Genomic DNA, 25,522 nt, shown 5'->3' on the forward strand with positions numbered 1-25,522 from the left:
CTCAGCGGCGTGCACAGGTTTACGGCTAGGGTTTATGCATTAAGCAGATACATGGCATAAAATTGAAAGATTCCCCTCTAATACGAGCTGTATTAAATAATTTGGGTAGGCAGTGCTTTTAAGCATGTACGAAGTGCACACCACTGGAGGGGCTATATCTGAATTCTTTGATAAATTTGAATTTCAATGTAGTGTTGTTTTTACTGTATATCGCTGTGTATAAAAGGTCGCCTGTGTGTTCCTTTAAGCTAAACTGCGTTAAGTCCTAGAAGGTGCCGTTAGTATCTCGTAAAGCAAGCACCAAATGGTGATGAGAAACGTGCTCATATCATTTTAGCGCTTATTTTATATGTACTATGCAAAAACGCTATAAGGAAGGAGTAAAGACACTTAATGCATGTGTTAACAAAGTTTCAGATCATTCAAGGAACGCTGTGAGAAATCCCTACAGAATAAACATACATAATTTTATAATAGCGAAAGTGTTTGTTTGTGCGTCCTTACTTTAAACCCCGACAAAGCAACCAATCTTGATTTTTGTTCGAAGGACGGAGAGTAACATGGATTACTTTTTTCCGAGGAAAGCAAACAACGTGACGTGATTAAAATCGTAATAGACGCGGACGATGAATGCGGTCAACAGCTAGTATGTTAAAAAACCATAACATATTTTTTTTGATAAATATTCTCATCCGGAATTTTCTCTGGTGCCTTAAGTATTCTGATCTCGAATTTTCCCTGGTGACTTAAGGACAGGATACAGCTGTTATCAGCACACTTCCTCTTCCTATTGGGGACGTACGAGGCGACTAGGAGAATACAACTGAGAACGCACAGCAGCGTTCTCTGTGCGTTCTCAGGACAATTTAACCATAATCTAATTGGTATTCTCTTAGTCGCCTACTTACTACCATAACCCGTCTGAGATAGACTTTAGCATAGCAGTAGAATGTTATAGACAATAGATAATGATGAAATTGTCCTTGCCGGGGATTGAACACTCTGACTTATAAAACACGTCGCTGACAACTGTGCCATGGAGGTAGAGAAAAAGAACACTCAGCGTAACTGTAATGTCACGCGTTGTATAAATGAAAAGAAGTTGGAAAAGTGTCCCAGAAATTGTAGAAGTGATAAAAATATTGTTTTATGCAGAGCATTGTCTGCGTCTTTGTTTAGTCTGGAACGCAATTGTTTTTTAGGGTTCAGTAGTCAAACACGAAAATCCTTTCTCTTGTGACAGCCAAATTAAATAAATAAATAAATATACTACGACAATACACACATCGCCATCTAGCCCCAAAGTAAGCGTAGCTTATGTTATGGGTACCAAGATGCCTGATGAATATTTTTATGAATTATATACATAAATACTTAGAATATACATATAAACACCCAGACACTGAAAAATATTCATGCTCATCACACAAACCTTTTCCAGTTGTGGAAATCGAACCCACAGCCTTGGGCTCAGAAAGCAGGGTCGCTGCAAACTGCGCCAAACGGCCGTCTATTCATTCACATTTATTAATTTCCCACCTATTCTCCTAACAGCACGGCTAGCATGGGCAGGAGACAATTATATCCCCGGCGAAAGGATTAAAAAATATATTCTATCAGGGGATATAACCGGGGGATATAATTTTTATCTACTGCCCGTGCTAGCCCAGCAGGAGCTGGTAAACGTGCCTTACGGTTTTACAAAAAAAAATTAACCTATGAATAGCTTCCACAGCTCAACCAATGTTGAACTGAAATAAACGGATGCAGTCGCGAAAAGCAACTAGTGTTAGTGTATAGTGTAGATTCGTTCAGTTTAGGATATTGTTCCAATCAAAATTTATAAAATCATAATTATGTTTTTCTTAATACTTACGTCCGTTCTCACTAACGACGAATAAGGGAATGCCTAAATAAGTAACACCTATTCTAAGGAGATTCCTAAGCTCACATTAACCGCTCACCAATAGTTAGAAACGTTTTTTCTTTACATAGACATCGCCTAAATAATTAGGTATTTGATTCACGCGTTGCCTAAGTTTAGTGATAACGGGCACAAGTTGCTTAATAAACCCTAAAAGTTGTAGACATCTATCTAATGTTTAAAAGCTTAAGTTTTCTTTTGCTTCGATCAACGATAAGAGCAAGAAAAAGATACGGAACCCTCTACTTGACCTGTGTTTTGGAAATCAGTAAAAATCCGTAAAACATCTATTTGCTGGCAGTGATCACGTAGAGCACGTAGGTATACAAACGTATAAGTATGGTAAAATTATTCCACACATTTCCTTCCCAACAAACGACCCAAGAGTGAGTTTCCAGGCTATTTCGCCCCATTCTATTTTATGTGCCACTTATTCTCTCACCTTTAAACTCTTGTGAGTGCCTCTTCCCAGAAAATAACGAGATCTTGGAACGATAATATATAAAAGTGCACAATAACGGTATTTTAATAGTTCTTTATGTAAGACCATATGTTCAAAATTAAAAATATAAAACCTTTGACTTTAATAATACATAGTATTGTACTAGTCAAGCCCTTTTATTTAATACCCATATTTAGAGAGATGTGAAGCTTTAGTATTCCGCCATTTAAGGCGGTAGCCATCTTGGACCGATTTTTGTCAAACATGGCTAAGAACACTCCCAACTAAATTACCTTTCATCCGAGAATTTCGCACACACACACACACACACACACACACACACACACACACACACACACACACACACACACACAAACTCAGACACACGGAACGTGAAACTTAAAATACTTCTTATCAACCAGATAGAGTTTTAAGTTCATGTGCAGCTTTTTAATTTAAAATTTATTGTCAACATGTTGTTCTTATTTTTTATAAAAAGCGAGTAAAATGACCCATAAAAATAAAAATCGATGGGATGCCCTCGGTGATAGCAACTTCTTGAATGTACTGTGTGCCTTAATTAAAAAAACGTATCATAAGGTTGTTCCCTTAGCGGAAATTATATCGCTATAATTCGATAGAACCTTTCAAAATGTTTTAACAAACATACCACGAGTAGTTTCAAAGTAATGTCGTCCCATTGAATTTAATGTCCTACTAACATACAAATGACTGAACTAACCGTCTCCCGTACCACTTTATAAAGGCAGTAGTTTGTTACGAATTAGAATTCCGTTAAAAGGTAATACAAAATTGACTTGAATACCGAAATCTGTCCAGTTCTTTAGGAAACGAAGAAATATTTCATATTCCAACAAGCGACTCCTGCAACTTTTAAAAGTATTCCGTTGCGTTAAGTTTACATATCACAAATGCAAACTGCAGTAGGCAGTTTCTTACGAAATAGATTTCCCTTAGTTTAAATTCTACAAAAAGTATTTGAACTAAGCGGTTATAGCCTAATGGACTCCGGTTCCCATGTTGAGAGACCGAATTCGATCACCGGCATGGAGCTCTAACATTTCAGAGTTAAATAAAACAAATTAATATACTACGTCAATACGTACATCACCATCTAGCCCCAAAGTAAGCGTAGCTCGTGTTATGGGAACTTAGATGACGGATGAATATTTTTATGAATAATGTACATAAATACTTATAAACTGTCTAGGACATAGGTATTTTGTAAGGATTTCCACTCGCTACGGTTTTGTGCCGCTTGTATCCAGCGACTCTCCGCAATAATTTTCATGTCTTATTAAGAGTTATGTGCGTTTTTTATTTAATATCACTCGAATTAATGGTGAACAAAACATATTTAAGAAACCGGCTCGTCTTAGAGTTCGACATAATGTTTTAGTTCGACATAGAAGGCAATCCCGACTTAACCAGCGTGCTGGATATCGGCCACATTCTGAATGGAGACGGGTGCATTATATTGGGCCTCATGCTTCAATCATGATGATTTGAATAAAGATATCTACTTTTTTTACTATAAGATATTCCCGTGTACAAAGAACAAACAACCAATAAGCAAGATTTCAAATTGCTCTATACTATTAAGTTTAATAGGCAATAGTTTGGAGAGCCGATGGAGCTGAGTCATTGAGAGCCGCAGTAAACAAGCGGCCCAGGACCGTGGATTTTAGAACTCCCTACAAAAGACCTATGTCCAGCAGTGGACGTCAATCGGTTAAGTGGTGGTAATGATAATTCAGTTTTATATCTCACTAATATTAACTGAAAGCGGTGATAGCCTAGTTGGTAAGGCATCGGCTATCCATTCGTGGAGACAGAGTTCGAGCCCCAGCACGCACTCCTGGCTTTTCGGAGCTATGCGCGTTTTTAACTTAAGCAATTTAAATATTACTTGCTTTAAACGGTAAAGGAAAACATCGTGAGGAAACCTGCATGCCTTCTCCATAACGTTCTCAACAGCGTGTGAAGTCTACCAATCCGCACTTGACCAACGTGGTCTACCACGCTGGCCAAGTGCGGATTGGTACGGCTACGGCCTAAATTCTCATTCCGAGAAGAGACCGTAATGGTCGGCCCATTAAAGGTTTTATGATGATGAATATTTTCTAGCCCGCTGCCCTACAAATTTAAATATTCAAGGCTGTAGTTTATTATGGAATAGAAACCCACATGCAAAAAGTATAAATAAATAAAAAACTTCGGTCTACTTAACTTAAATCAGTATTGTTCTTTATATTGTTTCTATTCCTAGAGCCGAAGGCATGTTTCCGAGATATTTTCCATTCTGTTTCATGGCCCACTTACATACAAGCGGTCGACTCACCTTGCAACTTTCCCTACTACGTTATGGAAGCTCGGAGTCGGGAGAACGTTGGTGCATTAGTTTATATAACTAATTAGAATCTTGCTAATTTCCTCGCATGGCATAAGGCTGTAAATTATTAGAAACCTTCAAGTAGTGAGCGAACTCTTAGTACTAAATAGCTAAAAAGGTAGTTTTTTAAGCACTTTATCTTCGATGTGGTGGCATAATTCATCTTCTTTACATAAATAAAAAAGAATTGGCGAAATGTATTAAAGCGCATAACTTCCGATCGACTGCACCAAATTGGATAAATATCTCTTTTTTGAATTCGTTAAATGTTAAAATTTTAATCAGCGAAAACTATTATAAAACGTTTGTGTGATGAACATGAATGTTTTTCAGTGTCTAGTTGTTTATAAGTATTTATGTACATCATTCATAAAACTATTCATCTGTCATCGCAGTACCCATAACACAAGCTACGCTTACTTTGGGGCTAGATGGCGATGTAAGTTTTGTCTTAGTATAATTAATTAATACTTATAAAAACTCTGAAATGTTACAGCTTCATGCCGGGGATCAAATTTGGTCAACATGGGAACCCGAGTCCATTAGGCTATCACCGCTAAGTTCAAATACTTTTTTATAGAATTTTAAAAGAGGAAAATCTATTTCGTAAGAAACTAACTACTCCAGTTTGCATTCGTATATATGTAAACTCAACCCAACGGAATACTTTTAAAACTTGCAGGAGTCGCTTTTTCGAATGTGAAATATTTCTTCGTTTCCTAAAGAACTGGACGGATTTCGGTATTCAAGCCAATTTTGTATTACCTTTTAACGGAATTCTAATTCTTAACAAACTACTACTGCCTTTATAAAGTTGTAGGGGAGACGGTTAGTTCAGTCATTTGTATGTTAGGTATATTGATGATACTAATAATAAATGCGATAGTGTGATTCTTTGTTTGTTTGTGTTTCCTATCTATGCAACCAATCAACTTGATTTTTGGCACAGAGTTAGTTGAAAGAATGATAAGTAACATACTCTACTTTTTACTCTAGGGATTTATAAAAAACGCGGACGAAGAATGCAAACAGCAGCTACTAAAATAATAAATTGGATAGCTCAAGTCGTACCCAGATATATCAGTAGTTTAAAAGCCTACAAAATATTTCAAAGCCCCGTAGGCCAGCACATTGTACAACAAACTGTACATCGCTTCCGTTATACATCCGTTGTAGAACAACAGAAGCGGAAATTGGAGTGGTGGTAGTTATAGGGCGGTCTATGGGGCCTAGTTTTATACTATATAGTCCGCGAAAAGCAGGAGAATCTGTATGGTGTAATTTAAAATTTCTTCAATCCTTATACTCCACACCAAACAGATCTACGGCAATGTACCCTCTACGCACGTTTCACTCCGAAACCGGAGCATCCTCAGGTGATGTTGACTTTACAATGAATAATTGTTCATTGTTTTTTTGACTTAACAATCAAACCTGATTGTAGTGCAAAAAAGAAATAGAATAAATAAATGCATAAATATACTACGACAATACACACATCGCCATCTAGTCCCAAAGTAATCGTAGCTTGTGTTATGGGTACTAAGATGACAGATTAATGTTTTTATGGAAAATATAGGTACATAAATACTTATAGTACATACAAATAAACACCCAGAAACTGAAAAACATTCATGTTCATAACACAGACATTTTCCAATTGGAGGAATCGAACCCACGACCTTGGACTCAGCAAGCAGAGTGGCTGCCCACTGCGCCAATCGGTCGACTTAATGTAATAAAATAAGAATGATGATTATATAGAACAACAACACAGTCCAACAGCGTCAATTTTATTCTAAACGTAATCTATTGAAATTCAAATTAATTTCAAGTTTGCCAGTTAAGTTAGTGCCGTGGAAGGCATAATGGCGAACGCTTGACTGAATAATAAATAAATTTCAAGAAAAACGTATCAATTTTATTCTAAACGTAATCTATTGAAATTCAAATTAATTTCAAGTTTGCCAGTTAAGTTAGTGCCGTGGAAGGCATAATGGCGAACGCTTGACTGAATAATAAATTAATTTCAAGAAAAACGTATCAATTTTATTCTAAACGTAATCTATTGAAATTCAAATTAATTTCAAGTTTGCCAGTTAAGTTAGTGCCGTGGAAGGCATAATGGCGAACGCTTGACTGAATAATAAATTAATTTCAAGAAAAACGTATCAATTTTATTCTAAACGTAATCTATTGAAATTCAAATTAATTTCAAGTTTGCCAGTTAAGTTAGTGCCGTGGAAGGCATAATGGCGAACGCTTAGCTAAATAATAAATTAAACGACCCCTGCCTTCAGTTATGTGATATGTCTGAAGTTTAGGTGTGAAGCCTACGCAAATATTTATGAGCTTCTGTAGACGAACTGGGTAATGCGAGCCCAATGGTTTAAATTGGTCCTAGCTGATACAAAAGCCAAAGGTATGATGCCGATGAAAGCAATGGAAAGCGCGCGAGCGAAGCGACCACGAAAATAACAGATTTTTGCAAAAAATATTGGTTCCAGATTTCCTCATTTTGAGAGCTCGCCCGGGGACGTACTACCTGATGCTTATTTCTGCCGCTGAGCAGCATTGTTGTAATGCTGTCCAGTCTGGCGTAGCGTGGTTGCCGGTGAATTTTTAGATTTACTTTAACGTAATTCACTTTGGATTGAAATAGATTGATAAATTTAGCCGTAAAAGTAGAACAAAAATTTTTACGCGCTGCAAGAAAAAAGTATCACAACATGTTTTTCTCGCCCCGGTCCCAAAGGGTCCCAACTTCACTCAGGTTGTGATGAAGCAGAGGTGCTCGACAAATGCAAAAATTTCATGTCAATATGCGAACAAACAACAAGCATTTCGCATGTATACCCAACTACTTGAAGTACAGTTAAGCAATTAAAAAGCTTACCTCGACGGCTTTTAATTCCTCTCGATTCGAAGTTAGTATTGCAGGGACGAGACCAAAAAGTATGGGTCTACTAAATAGTACATACCCAACTAATTCTTGTTACAATTATCTATTTAATTCCACTTTATTAAATCATAATTCTAATGTTTACTCTCTGGATTTTTGAATTTTTGCTCTCAAACTCATAAAATTTACAATATAAATAGTAAAAATCAATAGTAAAGTCGGATAAAATTGCTTTTTTATTGTTGACGTGAATAGTTAATCACTTAAATCTGTTAAGAAATCACGGACAAACATGTTTTTTTGTATCTACCATATCAACTTTAATTGTTGCATTGGAACCCTTCGGAACTTATTTCGTACCAAAACACAAAATAACTACCCAGTATAGGTTTCATGAATCAATATAAAATCCTTTGTCCGGACCTTTGTGACTGACATCCTACAGCCCAAAAAGCTAAACGTAAAAGTTTAAAATTTGGTGAAAATATACTTTATTCACCTTCGGACACTGACCTTATATACTTATATCCTACACCCTACTAAGAAAGGATTTTTTGATTCTACCTCTTAAATAACAGTTTTAAATGGAATCTGTGAATTTTGATTAAAGTAAGTAAAGGTAAGAGAAGGGGAATCATTACTTAAAAGCAAAAATGCACTTGGAATTATATTTTAATGAATCTTGCAGTGCAACTTCGGTTAGATACATGAGAACCCACCTACTCGTAGTTCTCAGTTACCAAAGCCTTGTTTTGTCAGTTAGTCCTGTTTTGCAAAGCAAATTATGCGCATATATATATATATATATATACTTCAGGTCTAAAATAAGCAATAACATATAAACAATATATTTTATACGCTGTGATGCACCGATACCCATAACAGCGTTTCCTAACAAAATATTCTGAAAAGCAATAATTGTAAGATTTCAATCAACTTTTGTATCAAGTCTAACTAAGATATGATGTACGCATATCATTAAGGTTACAAAAAAAATTATAGTTAAATTGAAGTATTAATTGTTGGCAGTGCCGGATTAACCATGTAGCAAGAGTAACTATTTGTACGGGCCCCGTGCGAAAGAGGGCCCCGCATATTTAATACCACTCATCTCTGCCTGACTGACTGACTGACTAACCGACTGACTGACAGACACGCACACGCACACGGAATCACACACGCACATGGAATCGCACACGCACACAGACAGCGCCTATAGTAATTTACTACACTATTAATTTGTAACCACAAAATTGTAACCTATAGATAGCAAATACGTATTGCATTTAGATTCGTTTATTCGTATTTAAGATACGTATTGAGTATTGAATTGTATTTTTGCTACTTTATACTTAAGAACCCATAGCAGATCGAGGGCTCTTTTAAAGAATTTGCTACGGGCCCCACGCTTGCTTAATCATACAGGGCTGTTGGATTTAAATAGGCGTTGCCTTGCGGAATCCCGCGATATATTATGAAAATTAAGTTTTTTTTCCTGTACTCCGCGAAAAGCAGGAGAATCTGTTGTAATTTATAATTTCTTCAATGTTCGTCCTTCAGATGTTAACTTTACAATGAATAATTGTTAAGACATTTATTCATTGTTAAGTCAACATCTCTCTCTGGTTTCAGAGCGAAACGTGCGTAGAGGGTACATTGCCGAAGATATGTCTGATGAGAAGTGTAAGGGTTAAAGAAATTATAAATTGGCTGAAGTATTAACTATTATCTTAAATGCAAATTCAGGAGTTAACAATTATTTTTCTTTCAGCTAAGTTAAAGTTGCAATCTTGAATTTGTTTCATGTCTAAGCTACGGTAAAACCGTTTGCTTCAAAGTTTCGTTCGTTCGTTAACATAATATTTCTAACTGCGAAGTTGCCATCTTCTTGTTTATTGCAAGTAAGAGTCAACGTAAAACAGTTGCCATTAATCAAAGTTTTTGCTATGCTAAAGGGACATTCTTCATTTTTCATCAAGTCTAAGCTGCATTAAAACCTAACCCGTAGAATTAAGAACATACTGACAGAACCCTCACTCAGCCATTATTGCATCAAGTGCATTGCATGACGGCCGATTGGCGCAGTGGGTAGCGACCCTGCTTTCTGAGTCCAAGGCCGTGGGTTCGATTCCCACAACTGGAAAATGTTTGTGTGATGAACATGATTGTTTTTCAGTGTCTGGGTATTTATCTGTATATTATAAGTATTTATATGTATTATATTCATAAAGATATTCAACAGCTATCTTAGTACCCATAACACAAGCTACGCTTACTTTGGGACTAGATGGTGATGTGTGTATTGTCGTAGTATATTTATTTATTTTATTTATTTATTTATTGTGTCCAAAAACAGTGAAAATGTCCCTCGCACGTCTGACTTCAAACCCGCGGAATGTTGCTAGGTCACAAACTTTGTCTAGTTTTCCCAATTTTTGGTAAATGTTCAGAACACTAGAGGTAAAATAATTACTGTCAACTGCTAAATGTAATGAAGATAAACTGTTCGAGGAACACTACCAAAGTGGAGTGGTTTTAGATGCTTCTATTGTATGGTATTATATTTGACGTCAGACTGGCGCAGTGGCAGCGACCCTGCTTTCTGAGTCCTAGGCCTTAGGTTCGACTCCCACAACCGGAAAATGTTTGTGTGATGAACATGATTGTTTTTCAGTGTCTGGGTGTTTATATGTATATTATAAGTATTTATGTGTATTATATTCATAAAAATATTCATCAGCTATCTTAGTACCCATAACACAAGCTACGCTTACTTTGGGGCTAGTTGGCGATGTGTTTATTGTCGTAGTATATTTATTAATTTATATTTATATAAGTCGTATACGGTTTCTGTATGTTCTTAATTCTGTACCCATAAAAATCTTTTTTTAACAAATTCTGTTAGTGCTAACTGTTCAGTTCCATTCCTAAGTGCTATTTTAAGTGTAAACTTTGATGAAAGCTCTTATTAAATATATTAAAGCTACGTCAACATAATTTTGCCTACAGCTAAGTTGCAATCTACATCTTTATATATATATTTCTTGTGTGCGTGTGTATGTCACTGAACTCCTCCTAAACGGCCGGACCGATTTGAATGAATTTTTCGGTATGCGTTTCGGTGGCTCCCTGGATGGTTTAGATTCACAAATCAGCCCGACAGATGGCGCTGGGGTCCGCTAGTTATGTATAAAGTCAAAGCTGCGGTAAAACTGTTCTCATAAAAGCTTTTGTCGACACAATGTTGTAAAACTAATTATAAAATGACAAAGACGACAAAAGGGAAATTTATTCGCTTCAATACATCCTGGGGCCCGGTTGCTAACGAGATGAAAGTCGCACCATGTGAACGCTGAAATACTTATGAACAATGCGTTGCTGAAAATTTGCCAAGATTTGGCAATTTGAGTTATGGGAGATATGTGAAAGTCAGGTTATGTTATTGCACGACTCATGATGCGAAAAATTTTTTTCGCCTCATTTCGGCGGCTATTTTTATTATTATAGCCTTGTTAGTTCACGGAATCAAGATATTTCGCATACTATTGTCGAGATAATTTAATGGAGATTAATTCCATACTTTTAAAAAATTGATTTACTGCAATAGAATTGGAAAAAAACACCAAAATAGGTCAAAAAAAATTCCTGTCCGTCATGTGTGAAACCCTTGTGAAAAAATCCATTATTTGAGTTAAATTTAAAAAAAAAAATTCTAATCGACGATTGTAGGTGACTGAATGCGAATGATTAATTAATTTTTAAACTTACTAGCGTACTGTGCACTAAACATGTCTGATACGTCGATAATTCTGAATAATGCGAAATAATACATCGAATATTATAGTGTTAATATGATCTTTCAGCATCAAGTGTATACAATCTTGAACATTAATAGTTTCTATTTTAAAATAATTAACGACCGATTTCGACGTAGCGCTGTGGTTTTAAGTTGGAGATCCCGAGTTCGATTGCCGGCAAAAATTTCTGAATTTCTCTGGTCACATGTCGCGTAGAAACCGATTAGGAGTATTTTAATACAACTGCCATACTCCTAAACAGATTAGCCCGCTACTATCTTAGACTGCATCATCTGTTCAGATTAGATTGCAGTCGAGGAACTCGTAGTAAGATTTAAAAAAAATCATTATCATCTCAATTACTTTATTCAATGTTTTTTCGATTTTTGAATTTTAAAATGGCTTGGTGCTTTGTTTAAAAAAAAAAAAGCTTTATATAGCTAAGTTTTATTTGTGTTATGACGGCAGACTGTTGAAGGCCGACGGAAAATGTTTGGGTGATGAACATAAATGGTTTTCAGTGTCTGGGTGTTTATCTGTACATTATAAGTATTAATTTATAAATATTCATCAGTCACTTTTGGGCTAAATGGCGATGTGTCTATTGTCGTAGTATTTTTATTATTTATTTATTTTAGCTCAACGCCCAAAAGTCACCTCTGAACATCTTCTTTGAACATAGCAAGATTTGTGCCCGTATTTATCACATTAACAAAATTGTAAATCAATCCAATGTTTTTTTACAGTAATAGTAAGACGGACCAAGCAGATGACCTATCTGATGAATTTGTAGTACTGCAACGTACTGCCCTGTTTCCAATAACCATAGGTTTTCGGTGTTAAGTCAGATGTACCAGTCACATTAAGCTCTACCACCTACTGCTGAAAAGTTTAAATAACAGTGCCAAAGGTATAGTCATCACATATCTTGTACGTGTGAAAACGAAGCAAAAAGTGTTTGTTTTTTCGAGTTCGCTTCAACATTAGGCACAGGTAGCCGAGCTCGTTACACGCGACAAATAATTAATTCTTGTGCGACGTGTCCCTAAGCGCAGCGAGACATTGTTATAAACGGGACATGTTTTATATCACGACCGGACCAGAAATATGAGGGAATAGTTGGAAAATCCAAAACGGGCGTGCAACCTCATAATCTCATTCTTTACAATAAAATTGAGATTATTTGTAAAAGTATTTATTAAATAATAATTAAACATGTAATTATTCCGTGGAAAGTAATAGGCTATTCCTCAAAATACTTAAGCCTATAAAAAAAAACCAACTCGATAAGTGAAGTATTTCGCTCGTTATCGTGACCACAAGATACGGGATCCGCACATACAGATACACGGACGTCCGAGACAGAACTTTTTTAAACAATTTTTTATTTGGTTTAAATAGTAAAAAAAGATTATAAATATCATGAGTGTTAAAAATAGTGTTTTTATCAACATTTGTCTATTTATATTCACTTATAAAAGCAATAAAGAATAAAAAAACGTGACATTTTAAGTTGGAGAATCACTCGGTGTGCGTAAACAGCGTGACAGTAATACCCACCTCAACGCTTCGCTTATGAGGCGTTCAAAATGAGGTGTTTCATCATTACTAAAGCTCAACAGCCCTGGGTAGGGCTTGGCTTGGTCAAGCATATATCGGTCAGAATTAGCTTTCTACCAACTCCGAACCCCCAAAACCCTCATGTCTCTCTCTCTAGTCCACCACTCCTCCAACTCCTAGGTCGTCTCCCTCTACGCTCCTCGAATTCGCCCTTTCTTTTTCTCAAGGGGAAATCCTCATGGATACCACTACACCACGGGGAGGTGCAGTGGTTATGCCGGACTCTTACCGACTAAAACCCCACGGTGTTCCAGCTCATCGCCTGGTGACTGGGTCACGGGAACGCTTTCGCACACAACCGCAACCTCCCCAAATTTGCCCTGCATCAACTTCTTCTGGACTCACCGTCCATGTGTTGCACATGTCCCGCCCATCGCATTCTTATCATTTTATTTAAGGCATTCACATATTCTCGTATGTTACAGTAAATTTATAAAGTGGGTAAATAATTAAGAATTTGATGACTATAAATACGCTTTTAATTGTTATTTAAGTTTTCTAGAAACAATTGAGATTATATTTGATTAACAACACGTGTTCATGACATTAAGTTGGTGGGTATTACGATATAAATACGACTGAATTATCGACACACTTCAGTCCTACATGGTCTCGAACGACGCAAAGATATCTCTCGGTGTCATAGTCGTTATCACGTTTTTCAATCCCTGGCTGTTTATTTGTATATTATAAGTATTTATGTAAATATATTATTCATAAAAATATTCAACAGTCATCTTAGTTCCCATAATACAAGGTTTATGGGTACTAAGATAACTTTGGGGTTACTTTGGGGCTAGGTGGCGATGTGTGTAATATCGTAGTATATTTATTTATTCATTTATATATCATCGTCAACCAATTACCAATTCTCTACAGGGCTCGGATCTCCACTTAGAATGAGAACGGGTTAGGCCGTTATTTGTCCACCAAGCTATGTGGATAGAAAGACTTTACAAACCTTTGAAAACATTACGGAGAACTTTCAGGCATGCAGGTTGCCTCACGATGTTTTCCTTCACCATTAAAGTAGGTGATGTCCAATTACTTAAATTAAAAACGCACATAACTCCGAAAAGTTTACAGGTTCGTGCCTGGTTCGAACTCAGTCTCTCTTATAGGAAAGCCGAATTGATGACATTCCGACACATTTTGAACCCGGTCCCGCTAAAAGTGAAGCAGAAGTCCTAATCACCAGGCTTACACACGCTTTATTATAGTGCGAGTCAAATTAAACATTCACACCATAACGAATGGCTTCTAATTATAACATAAATAGTACCTAGGCAACCGACATTCGCTTTGATTTTCTTTTTTTTATCGATGTTTTTTAAGGCGATGGCGGAGAGTTATAATGCCATCCCACAAAACCTTGATGAATTACATCAATTAGTAGCTAAGAGGTTAAATGACAATTCGTTATTGAAAAATGTTTAAAAAAATTTGTAGCATAAAATCGCCATTTTTAGAAAAAAAACATAACATATAGATAGACTTCAGTAGCAAAACTTGATGAGTATATAAACAGCACATAAAAGTATGTTAAAACAAAAGCAATGGATCCAATTGCAGATGCGTTATTGAACTTCACTGATGCCCGTTTTCACCAACGACGGACAAGGCAATGCATAAATAAGTAACGTGTAAGGATATTCCTAGACATACATACTAAGGGTTGGTGAAATGTTTTTTTCTATAGACATTACCTACATCAATCGGAATGCGATTAAGACGATTCCTAGGTTTATTAAAAGCGGGCTTAACTATTTTACCGAAAAATATAATAATCATGTATTAGAAGTTACACGTCAATAAGGTGTTACGTATTGGTTTAGGGTACAGGGTATAGCCAATAATTCAGCATGCAATGTTACACAAAAGGTGACCTACGCCAAATTAATTAATTGATGTCAAAAAAATTAACAATCACAATACTTAGTCAGATGAATGAATTGTCACATTTATTGATATCGATTAAGATATAATTATAAAAATTAACATTTAAACTATTAGGCACATTGTTATTAGGCAGGCTCGAAAATATATATATATTATATATATTTATTTATACTATTTTTATGAATATAATACACATGAAAACTTATTATATACAGATAAACACTCAGACACTTCAAAACATCCATGTTCATCACACAAACATTTTCCAGTTGTGGAAATCGGACCCACGGCCTCGAGCTAAAAGTCAAAGTCAATGTAATGACATTTAAAATATGACACAGAAGTGAATTGATGGCGATGAGGGTTTCCGAACGCGCCCTATCTAAGAAGAAGCCCATAACAAACTTAGCTTGTTATTTTTTTTTGTTATCACCATCTTACATTGTCATTTAAAAGTATTAAAGTAGCAACCTGGTTAGAGCAATAATTGACTCAGAAAGCAGGGTCGCTGCCTACTGCGCTAAACGGCTATCAAAATGTAATAAAGTTATTATTTAAATTGCATAAAGTCATTTATACTGTAAAATGTTTTGTAAAGCATCCGTAAAATTAGATTAAAATCACCCATATAACAAATGAATTGGAATCGAATGGAAATTAATCTGTAAAGATCAAGTAAGCGTTAAATGAGTAGGTAGGCCACGTATCGCGGTTCCCACTCAGATTACACTTCGTTGACTGTGAGATTGATTTGCTAGCCGTGTAACCAGCGTTGGAATTAGGCTCTCAGAAAATTATTATTATTTATGGAATGATACTGATACGTATTTCTTAAAGAACATTCTAGATTTATCTAAAGATTAAGCCTTAAGCCGGGATCTGCCGAATTGTTAATAAATATAATATAACAATAGTTTTATTTGCTTAAAAGTACAATGTTTTTTATAAAATTACCCTAGACCCCCAAACTAGAATATCCCGTGTCTTGGGAGTCAGAAATATAGATGTCAGAAGTGTAAAAAACAGGAATGCCTTATGCTAGATTGGAACGCAGAATCTTTAAGACATTTCGTAAACCCTCAGACAATGTACTAAATAATAAATTTAAATGTAGAACAAAATAATTAGACTTTCAACAATTTGATTCTGGGCAATTCGACTACGCTTTGTATAAATCGGTGAGATCAATACTAAAATGCGCAGTTTAGATATACTTAAGTAAATAAAGTAAAGATCAAGAAGAAGAAATAGTAGAAGAATTGGTTACTGCACGAATTGCTGAAACTGTAAAACACTACAGTTACATTATTTTGTACGCGAGATTATAAAGGTGCCCAGCGGACATTGGTAATGTTATCCCGATACCAGAACCCTCGTAATAATAATATTGGATAAAAGCTGGTGTAACTGTCTTATAGCCCATAATGGGAATGAGAATTAAGCTGTATAATCTGACAAATCTCTACATACAAATCTGTAAACCGTCTGTTTTGTATTATTTCATTTTTCTGTACTTTTGTTTGGTTTGCAAAAGGTTTATTCATTCATTCATTCATTCACATAATTTCTTTATTCTCTATGCATTTCCCGAGCATCCTCTGGAGATGTTGAATTAACAACTGGCAATTGCAAAGTTTGCCAGTGTCAACTTTAAACAACAAGTACGGCATGTAATTACGCCAAATAATTACAGCAAGAAAACTAAGCTTCTTCATTTTACCACTGTTAGTCCTGCATAGATTCTTAAACTCTCTCATAATTTCTTATGCTCTTATGCTTCTTATTCTAGCGGGCTTTTACGATTATTATTATTGTATTAGAGATAAATACCTCGAAATACTCTCAGCAATTCTAACAATTACAAAGAAAGTACGGTGTGAGCGACCTCGATGCCAATTTAGATATTTTCACCTTCGTTGAAATAAAGTATCATTTAAAAACTAAACTAAATCCAGAATAATCTGCTCTCAATCGAACAATTTCAGGGTAGCAAATATCACAGTCAGCGTATCCGAAAAAAAAAACTATCTAAATCGATGTTGTCATAACTAAAAGAATTTATATAACTTAGAAAATTGGAGATAAAATTATACTATCTTTGCGTACAAACCTAGCATTTTGATACAATAACAATGTTATTTGTAATATCATGCATGGTTCAGTAGTTTAACACTTTTAACCATACTATACACCTAGGTATAGTAAGACATGAAAATATTGTTAAAAGTATTAAACTACTGAACCATGCAACGCTGCGTGTATCGTAATCTTTTTTATAAATTTTTCCTTGATAACACCACCGGATAATCGGGATTTCGATATCAGACTTTTGAACCATTACCGGCCCTTTTAAAACTAAATGCTATTTATTTATTTCTTACAAATCTTTTATTTATAAGTAAGAAGTAGAACCACAGAAGATAAAATGACCTTATAATGTATCTATGAGAATTCATAGAGAAGGGTTTATTGATGATGTCTAGCACGAAAAATTACACTATGGCGTCAAAGTAATCAGAGTGTTATGAGATCCCAAAGTAATCTGACTACTGTTAAGAAAATTAATAAGATATAACAAATAATAACAACCTCAAAACATTGTGCTGACAACGCATAAAACAAAGGTGATAGAAGATATGTTAACCCCTTATTAGTCCATAAGCATAATTTGTATCGTCTCATCAGAAGTTTCATCAGAAAAGACTGAAAATCATACCAAGATGATAGTATAGATGAAATTATCTCATCTCCTCGAAATTAAACGAAATCAAAATATAAATTTGAATTAGGCGGGTACCTCTACCTAGTTATTTGATATAGCTATTTGATCTATGAGTACTTTTAAGAGATCAAATAACTAGGTACCTGCCGATTGGTTTAAAGTCTTTGAATAGTATAGAGATGAGATAAGGAAAGCTCAGTATTACCAGCAGTAATTTATCATTTAACTACAACGTAGTTTACGTCTCGTCTTATTTCCCGACGAAGATACGAGTAGAACCAGAGGTCAAATGCCTTAAATGCCGACCTCTTTGCAGAGAAACCAGCGGCTCGGCAATCCTAGCTTGATTAATTTGCGCTTGAATAACAATATGTTGCATTGTAATATAAATTTTTATAAAGTAGGTCAGGTTGATGCAAACTCTTTTATAAAAGTCTTTGCATAAAACGATGTAGATAATTTTCCACGCACACTATAAACTAAGCGATCGGCTAATATATTAAGCCGACTTTTATTTATTTTGGGATTACGTCGATTATGAAACCATGAATTTGTCCGCATCTTTGATTTAATTCTTTAACGGACTCCTTAAAAGCAAGTGTCATGAGGCAAAACTGGAAGTAACCTTTTCTTCCAATTCTCTTGGTTCTCGGGAGACAGGTATTTTGGTTACGTAGAAATAGATGATCATGCAGAAAAAAGTCTATTTGTGGCTATTACAGCTACTGACCATCTTAGTTATTTAGCGAATAGCTCGACTCTTAAAAAGGATTTCTGTCTAACACAGCTATTCCATAATTTCAACAAAAAAAGATTAAAAACCATTCCTGCCATTCTAAAAACAAGTTGAACTTTAGAACTTGAGAAGTGTAACAAATACAATAACAGTTATTTTATAAAGTTAAAGGGCGTAAATAACTAGGTTAAAGCATAACCTGGCTTTGAACATTGATCACTGTCTCGAAGAAAATACTGGATAGGGAGGTACCTCATAATCATTTTTCACTGTACATCAATGTCACATTTCACATCAATTCCGGGGCCTATTGTGTATAAATTGTATATAATTTGGTCTTTGCAACATAGTGATCGATTGCTTCAAACCACTTTTTTGGTACTGAGGTATAGGGTTCATTCACATTGTATTTTACCATGTATTATACTTCATAATGGACTATTTAGGTCTAATCTAATTGCCAATTCAGACCATTTTCGCGACTGGCTTCTATCCTTAAAGACGTTCTCAAGGGAGCAAGGTAGCTCAATGAAAGAAATCACAGGACCACTCCTTGAGATCATAAGTTTACATATAAATGCAAAGATTGATCAGCTTCTGTTTATTCAGTATGAATATATCATTGTATAAAAGACTCAGGTTTATGTAAATGATGGCATCATGCAGAAATATAACGCAAAGTATATACCTACTAACAAGTTGCCTTAGTACAAGTTGTTAATTTAGATGCACTAAACTCCCTAGACTACACTATAATGACAGTTCTTAAAGTAGTGCTATCCTTCTCACAATGTATACTGTAGAAAAGGACAGCGTTACTTCTAGATCTGTCAATTTAGTAGTTTTGAAATTTGTGTATCTTCGAATTAGCACCTAGGGTATGTGATTTAGTTAACGTGCTTAGACTCATAGGTAACTACAATAATCAGGTATGAGGTAAACATCATATATATTAATGACTCATCGAGCAAATAAACTATATTAAGAGATTTCTACTACTAGGTACCAGTAAAAAAATGTTAGGCTGTTATACGTAGGTGTGAAGTTCCTATACCCAATAGAAAGAAGAAGAATGTAAAATGAAGTTAAGTAAAACAATTGAATCGCTTTGCTTGGCTAAGTTTAAAAATAATAAAGGTACCTACGTATTCTAACACGGCAAAAATCGAAATGCCAAAGAAGTGCATTCGAGATTCATCGGAGTGGCATTTCCGAATAAGTTTATTACGAAATAAGAAAATTCGTTTGCACAGTGAAATAATTAATTGCTGAAGTAATTAATGATAAATTAACTTTTATTAAACACAATGAACGCACCAATAACGCTTAACATACTCTATTTTTAACCATAAACACGAATGTAGTGTAAAGATAACCTATAAGTTGAACCGATTTACGCCTTTGTTTAACCGTTTACATACACCGTTCATAACATGTAACTCACCGTTTTGACATCACTGTTAGATGATTTCGCAGTGGACATAGCCTTGATCATCCTACTGGAGTTATCCAGAAGACACTTTTGGATGCTCATAATTCCTTTTTTTTTTCAACAACTCACATCATTGATAAAACACTTGACACTTGATAACACTGCACTTTGAACACGTTTTAGTGGGCCATATTATGTGTTAGGGTGCACTATAATCACATTTTATGTTGGTAAACTGTTGTGTTAGGTTATATCCATTTGACGTAAGAAAGTTTTGGATGATCGCGGTTGGGAAACACGTGCGCACGTGTCCGCTGCCGCAGCTGTACTGCCGAGGACGAGTGCTGGGTTGATTTCTGTCGTGGGGCCTCGCTGACAGTGGCTCATTTCTGCCGTGCGCGCCCCCTGCATTCGCGTTTTTAAACAAAGGACTATAACATGGACCCTCGCCACACATCTATAACTGAAATACACTATAATAGTGCAAATAAATACAACATTATCGTTCTAATTAAGACGTTTTACTACAATCGTTTTAAGAAGCATTATTTTCATATTGTTGACGTGTTGTTTCGAAACTTCTTTACTTTTAGGCCGTCGAAATAATTGAAATAAACTGTCTGCAGCACAGCATCTTTAAGCGATGTTAGTAAGCCCGCTATTGCACAAAAATCTCGTAACAAAACTAAATTCGAAGATCTAAAAGTAGTGTTACCTGTAGAAGAAGATTGCCCTACTTTTAGAGATTCGTTTATTTGCCTATTACAAAATTGACACCAGTTTGATGCTAGGAATTAAGAATTTTTCTAGGTTAAAGTGTTGAGGTGATCTACCGACAATTTTTTTCCCGAATTCCGTTTGACCTCCTTAAAATGTTGGCTTCAGAGCCTTCTGGTTCTGTATCTAAAATAAAAGTCAGGTAATTACAAGGGAAGTAGGTAGATACACCTAGATTACATGATTAAAGGTTTATTTTCATATTAAAATGCCATAAACATGCCTGGCAAACTTTGAAGCAATTTATTGTTGGCTTTTGGAGATATAAGTACGTACCTACCTACCTGCGAATACTTTATCAAGTTAAAAGTAGGTTTAAAGACAAGATATATTTCACCTCAATTAATATCAATCATTATTTAAGAAACTTACCCTGTTGCTGCTTTACAAAAGAATTTATTTGTAACGTGTTTTTTTTTTTCGTTTTATTAATTTTGCACAATAAATTATAAGCAAAAACCTTGCTCTGCTAATAACAATAGTTGCTTACCTTTTTAGCATAGTTTGTTTTTTTTAACTGCTATACCCAATTACTTACAATCACAATAATTAAAAGTAAATAAATTTCTCAAAGTCAACGACTAAGATTTATATCGATGCTTAAAGTAATAAATCACAATTAAACATCTTTAATAACTCAAAAAAAAAGAACACACTGCGGGGCAATATTTATAATTACTAACACCTTGAGGTATAAATTACGGTACGATTACTTATCTTCAATCAAAATCATTCTACCACGAACAGCAAATATATTAAAAGTCGGTTGTCTAATGCGGCCATATTTTTTTACAGCTGACAACTGACAAACGACACAGAGTGCCAAAGAATATCAGAATAATGAACACAGACTCCCGATAAATTCATTATTTTACTTAGACTAAATAACACTTTAGTGTAATATACTATTCAGAAATTATTTAATTTTACCTCTTTTATTTTTTTTCCTTCGTAATTAATTGTAATGAACCAAATATTAAAATCAAATTTAATAATTTGTGTGAATGGATATAATAGGTAGGTATCCATATAATAATTTTAATTCACATTTAAAAGAAAAAGGTAGGTCGATAAATCAGTATGAAGCTTAATTTCATTTCCATCAGTCGTGCGAAGTTTGTTGGTTTGTCCTTTTATTCGCGCAGCAAGAGAGCAATGGATTGACTTAAAGCATTGCAATACTTAGGCAAAGGCTAAAATGAGTGGTTTAAAAAAATGGTGAGAGTCCTTTTTTCTCTATTAGTGCAACGGTCCCCGTTTGCTTTCCTGAGATAAAAAGTATACTATATCGGTCTCCAGGATGCAAGCTATCTGTGTTACCAAATGTTATCGAGATCGGTACAGTGGTTTAGCAGAACATATGTAACAAACAAACACACTTGCATTTTAAAATAATAGTATGGATTATGAATTAAAATGACCAAATAGATACAAGTTCAAATAAATGCGAGTGAAAACGCGGGAAGATTTAGTGTTCTTCTTTTTGGTTTATTGGTTCTGCGCGCTGAGCGATTGAACCATAGTCAATTGCTTATTCTGTGGTCAAGTATTGTTCTTATTTATACATTTTTTTTTATACGAGGAAACTTATTACAAAAAAAAACTAAGTTTTTTATAAAAAGGAAACGGAATTTCGAAAAGAATTAATAGGATCAGGAAAGGATTAAATAGTATAATAATATGGATTTAATAATAATATAATTTAATAATATGGAATACTTAAACTAGCTACTTATTTACAACTTAATATCATACAATAGGATAAATGAGGAAAAAAGTTTATAAATACAAGGTTCATTAATGGACAAGAGGATGTCAACGGAAGTAGGAAGTGGGATGTTTAACTTAATAAGACCCTGGTAAAATGAATCCCGGTTATATTTTGAGCATGATAAGAATATGTGGTTCAGGTCACCCACCTCACCACATTCGCACAAATCACTATCCACAATTCCAAATTTCGCCAGTTGCACAGGAGAACAGATTTAGTGTTTAAAGCTAAAGTAACTGATGCGGTGTGGCCAGGATGAAAATATTGCACAGGAAATATTCAAAGCTTTGATAAAACGCGCACAGTTGAATGTCAAAGACGACTGTTTTTTATTTCATCGTTTACTATGAGGTACGAGCACAAAGAGAAAAAAACGGTCAAGTGCGTGCCAGGTCAGTCACAGGGGTTCCGTAATGTTGCCATGATAAAATATGTCAACCTCTCTGGCGCAGTGATAAGAGGTGTATCGTGGTGTTCGAATTCGATACCTAGCTCGGACAGTTCGATACTTTACAATTATAGAATTGTCTCTGATCTGCTCTGGTGGGAGGCTCCAGTCAGTACTATTTACATGTTATTTACTAGATTGAGCGTTCCAGTATGATGCCGCGTAAAAACCGATTTTCGATTCTACTATTCTCTTAAATATGACTATTCTAATAAATTTAATTTAATTAGTTCTAGTTAAAATTAAAAATATAAATAAATAAAATCTTTAAAATATTTAACCAGGTGCCCAAACTAAAAAAAAAAAAACAAGCGTTTAATATTATTGACTTCAGAAAATTAAAAAAAAATTAAATTCAAAAAGGAATACTTTATTACATTTTTGAGTAAGTTTTTCTGTTTATAGTGTCTCAACCAGTACGGAAGGCAATAAAATCATTGGTTGCTCTTTTCCTTAGCTATAATACAATTTTTGAATCATCACGCTAACATTGCGAGTCAAAAGTAATGCCGACTGTTTCCATGCCTTGCTACTATGACATTTTTCAAATTTCATAGCATCCTGCCTAACCCTAAAACCTATTGAGCAATAAATAATCCTTACTAACGCGCCGGAGCACTTAAATCTGATGAAAAAACTGGAAAGGTTGCCGAACGGATAGACAGGGGATGTTTTGACAAATTAGACAGTAGGTAGGCGGTCCGGGCTTCCCATTACTCACTAGGCTATCTATATATATGAATGAATGAATGAATACACTTTTATTGTACACCAAAGAAAAAAAGTAGTTACAGATATATAAATACATATCAAGAGAGTACAATTTGGTGGTCTTATCGCTACATAGCTATTTCTTCCAGGCAACCAATGGCGTAAAAGGAAAAAAAATATAGAAAAAGGTGGTGCAATAAATAAGATTTAAAATTATACAAATATATGCATAAATATATATATAACTATACTATATATATATACAAATATTACATATAAATACAAATAAAATATAAAAATACATGAAATTACCCATAATTAATGTTAACTACTAACAATCATATAGAACATATATAAATATGTAAATATATAACATAAATACCTATATAAATATATAACATATAACATTATCAATTTATATTAAATACATAAATAATTAAAATTACACACTTAAAATGATCCGATTCAGTGATGTTCGGCTGATAGAGACAAATAATGATCCTTCACTAGTTTCTTGAAGGTCCCAATCGATTGTGCCTCACGGATATCTAACGGCAGGGCGTTCCATGTTTTAATAGCCTGAACCGTAAATGATCTGTTGAAGAAGAAGGATTTGTGACCAGGCACCTTCAAGCACCAGGCTTCAGGCACCTTATATATATATATTTTTTTCTTTTTGTCGGACTGGGATTTTTTTTTCAATCCGTCGGATTCTTTCGATTACATTGGTAAAGGAGGGTACATGTGATATATTATGTAAAGGTAATGTGGGTTCTCAAATAATAATGTATGTCTATACCGGCGTGAATGACAAATAAATCAGGTGAGGTGATAAGTTATATTAGTGAAAATACCGTGAATTCTTATTCCTATCTGTCCCCCTATGAAAACAGCAGGGGGATAGACCGGAATAAAAATTCGTTTGATCTGTACCCAGACAGACCGCACTTTTTATTCCTATTTTTCCCCCTGCAGGGCTAGGCAGGAGAAAAAAATTATATCCTCTGATTATATCCCCTGTCAAGGGATATAATTAACGTGTGCCCCCTTTTATTATTACATGTGCATTATTTTGATATTATTTCCACCTGTGCGCCAATGCTCTGAGAGTTGATAAAGCTGTGGGAGAAGATACATTTTTATCCTTTCCCCGGGGAGATAATAGTCTCCCATGCTAGCCGTGCTGCAGAGATAGCATAGGCAAAAATTATATTCCGCGATCATATCCCCTGACAGGGGACCATTAACGTGCCCACCTGCTAAAGTCCGGGAGCATGGAACAGGAGAAGTTTACCCCAAGTTATTACACATAGCGGCTTACTGTCACTACCCGATATCTTTTGTGAGACATAACATAAGAAAGGAAAATCAAAATACTTGGCAGAGCCGATATGAGAGCGAGGCGCAGGGGCAGCACACTAAGCGACAGCTGCCTACTATCATGGACATTCGCGAGCTCTTCAAGCTCACGGATATCTCGTTCACGCTCACGCAGGCTCTCACTGGACACGCATACAACAAACACTACCTACACCGCTTCCACATCACCACTGACGATAAGTGCCCTTGTGACAACTCCACCAGCCAAACCCTTGACCATCTATTTCGGGAATGTCCCCGCTTCGGCAAACTCCGCCTGGACCATGAGTTCCTTTGCGGGCACCTTGGGGTGTCCCCCTATGAGCTGCGCTCTCTGATGCGAAAAAGATCTGCCTTGCAATCTAACACCGACATGGTAAACTCCATCCTGAGTGACCTCAAGAAATTCAACAATACTTAGTAGATTAAAAATTTTTAGTAATAATTATTATAAGTGTGTAAATTTTATAGTTTTAGTTTATCTATGTGTATAGGAAGAACAGCCTGGCCGATGTATCAAATCGCAGAAGCAGGGCTGTACTTTTCTTTTTCAAAAATTGTATCTTACG

At 35.2% G+C, this 25,522-nt stretch overlaps 1 protein-coding gene across 1 annotated transcript in view; it reads right to left on the reverse strand.

The window, feature by feature from the left end:
• The window catches only part of LOC120633016 (transient receptor potential cation channel trpm), a 357,472-nt gene extending 337,232 nt beyond the window's left edge, over positions 1–20,240 (reverse strand). Inside the window, exon 1 of the mRNA XM_039903046.1 lies at positions 19,900–20,240. Within this exon, the coding sequence (XP_039758980.1) occupies positions 19,900–19,989 (90 nt within the window). The 5' untranslated portion in view covers positions 19,990–20,240. The remainder of the gene's footprint in view (positions 1–19,899) is intronic.
• Between the last annotated feature and the right edge of the window lie 5,282 nt (positions 20,241–25,522).

The sequence above is a fragment of the Pararge aegeria genome, chromosome 21 (assembly GCF_905163445.1).
Source record: "Pararge aegeria chromosome 21, ilParAegt1.1, whole genome shotgun sequence".
Lineage (NCBI taxonomy): Eukaryota > Metazoa > Arthropoda > Insecta > Lepidoptera > Nymphalidae > Pararge > Pararge aegeria.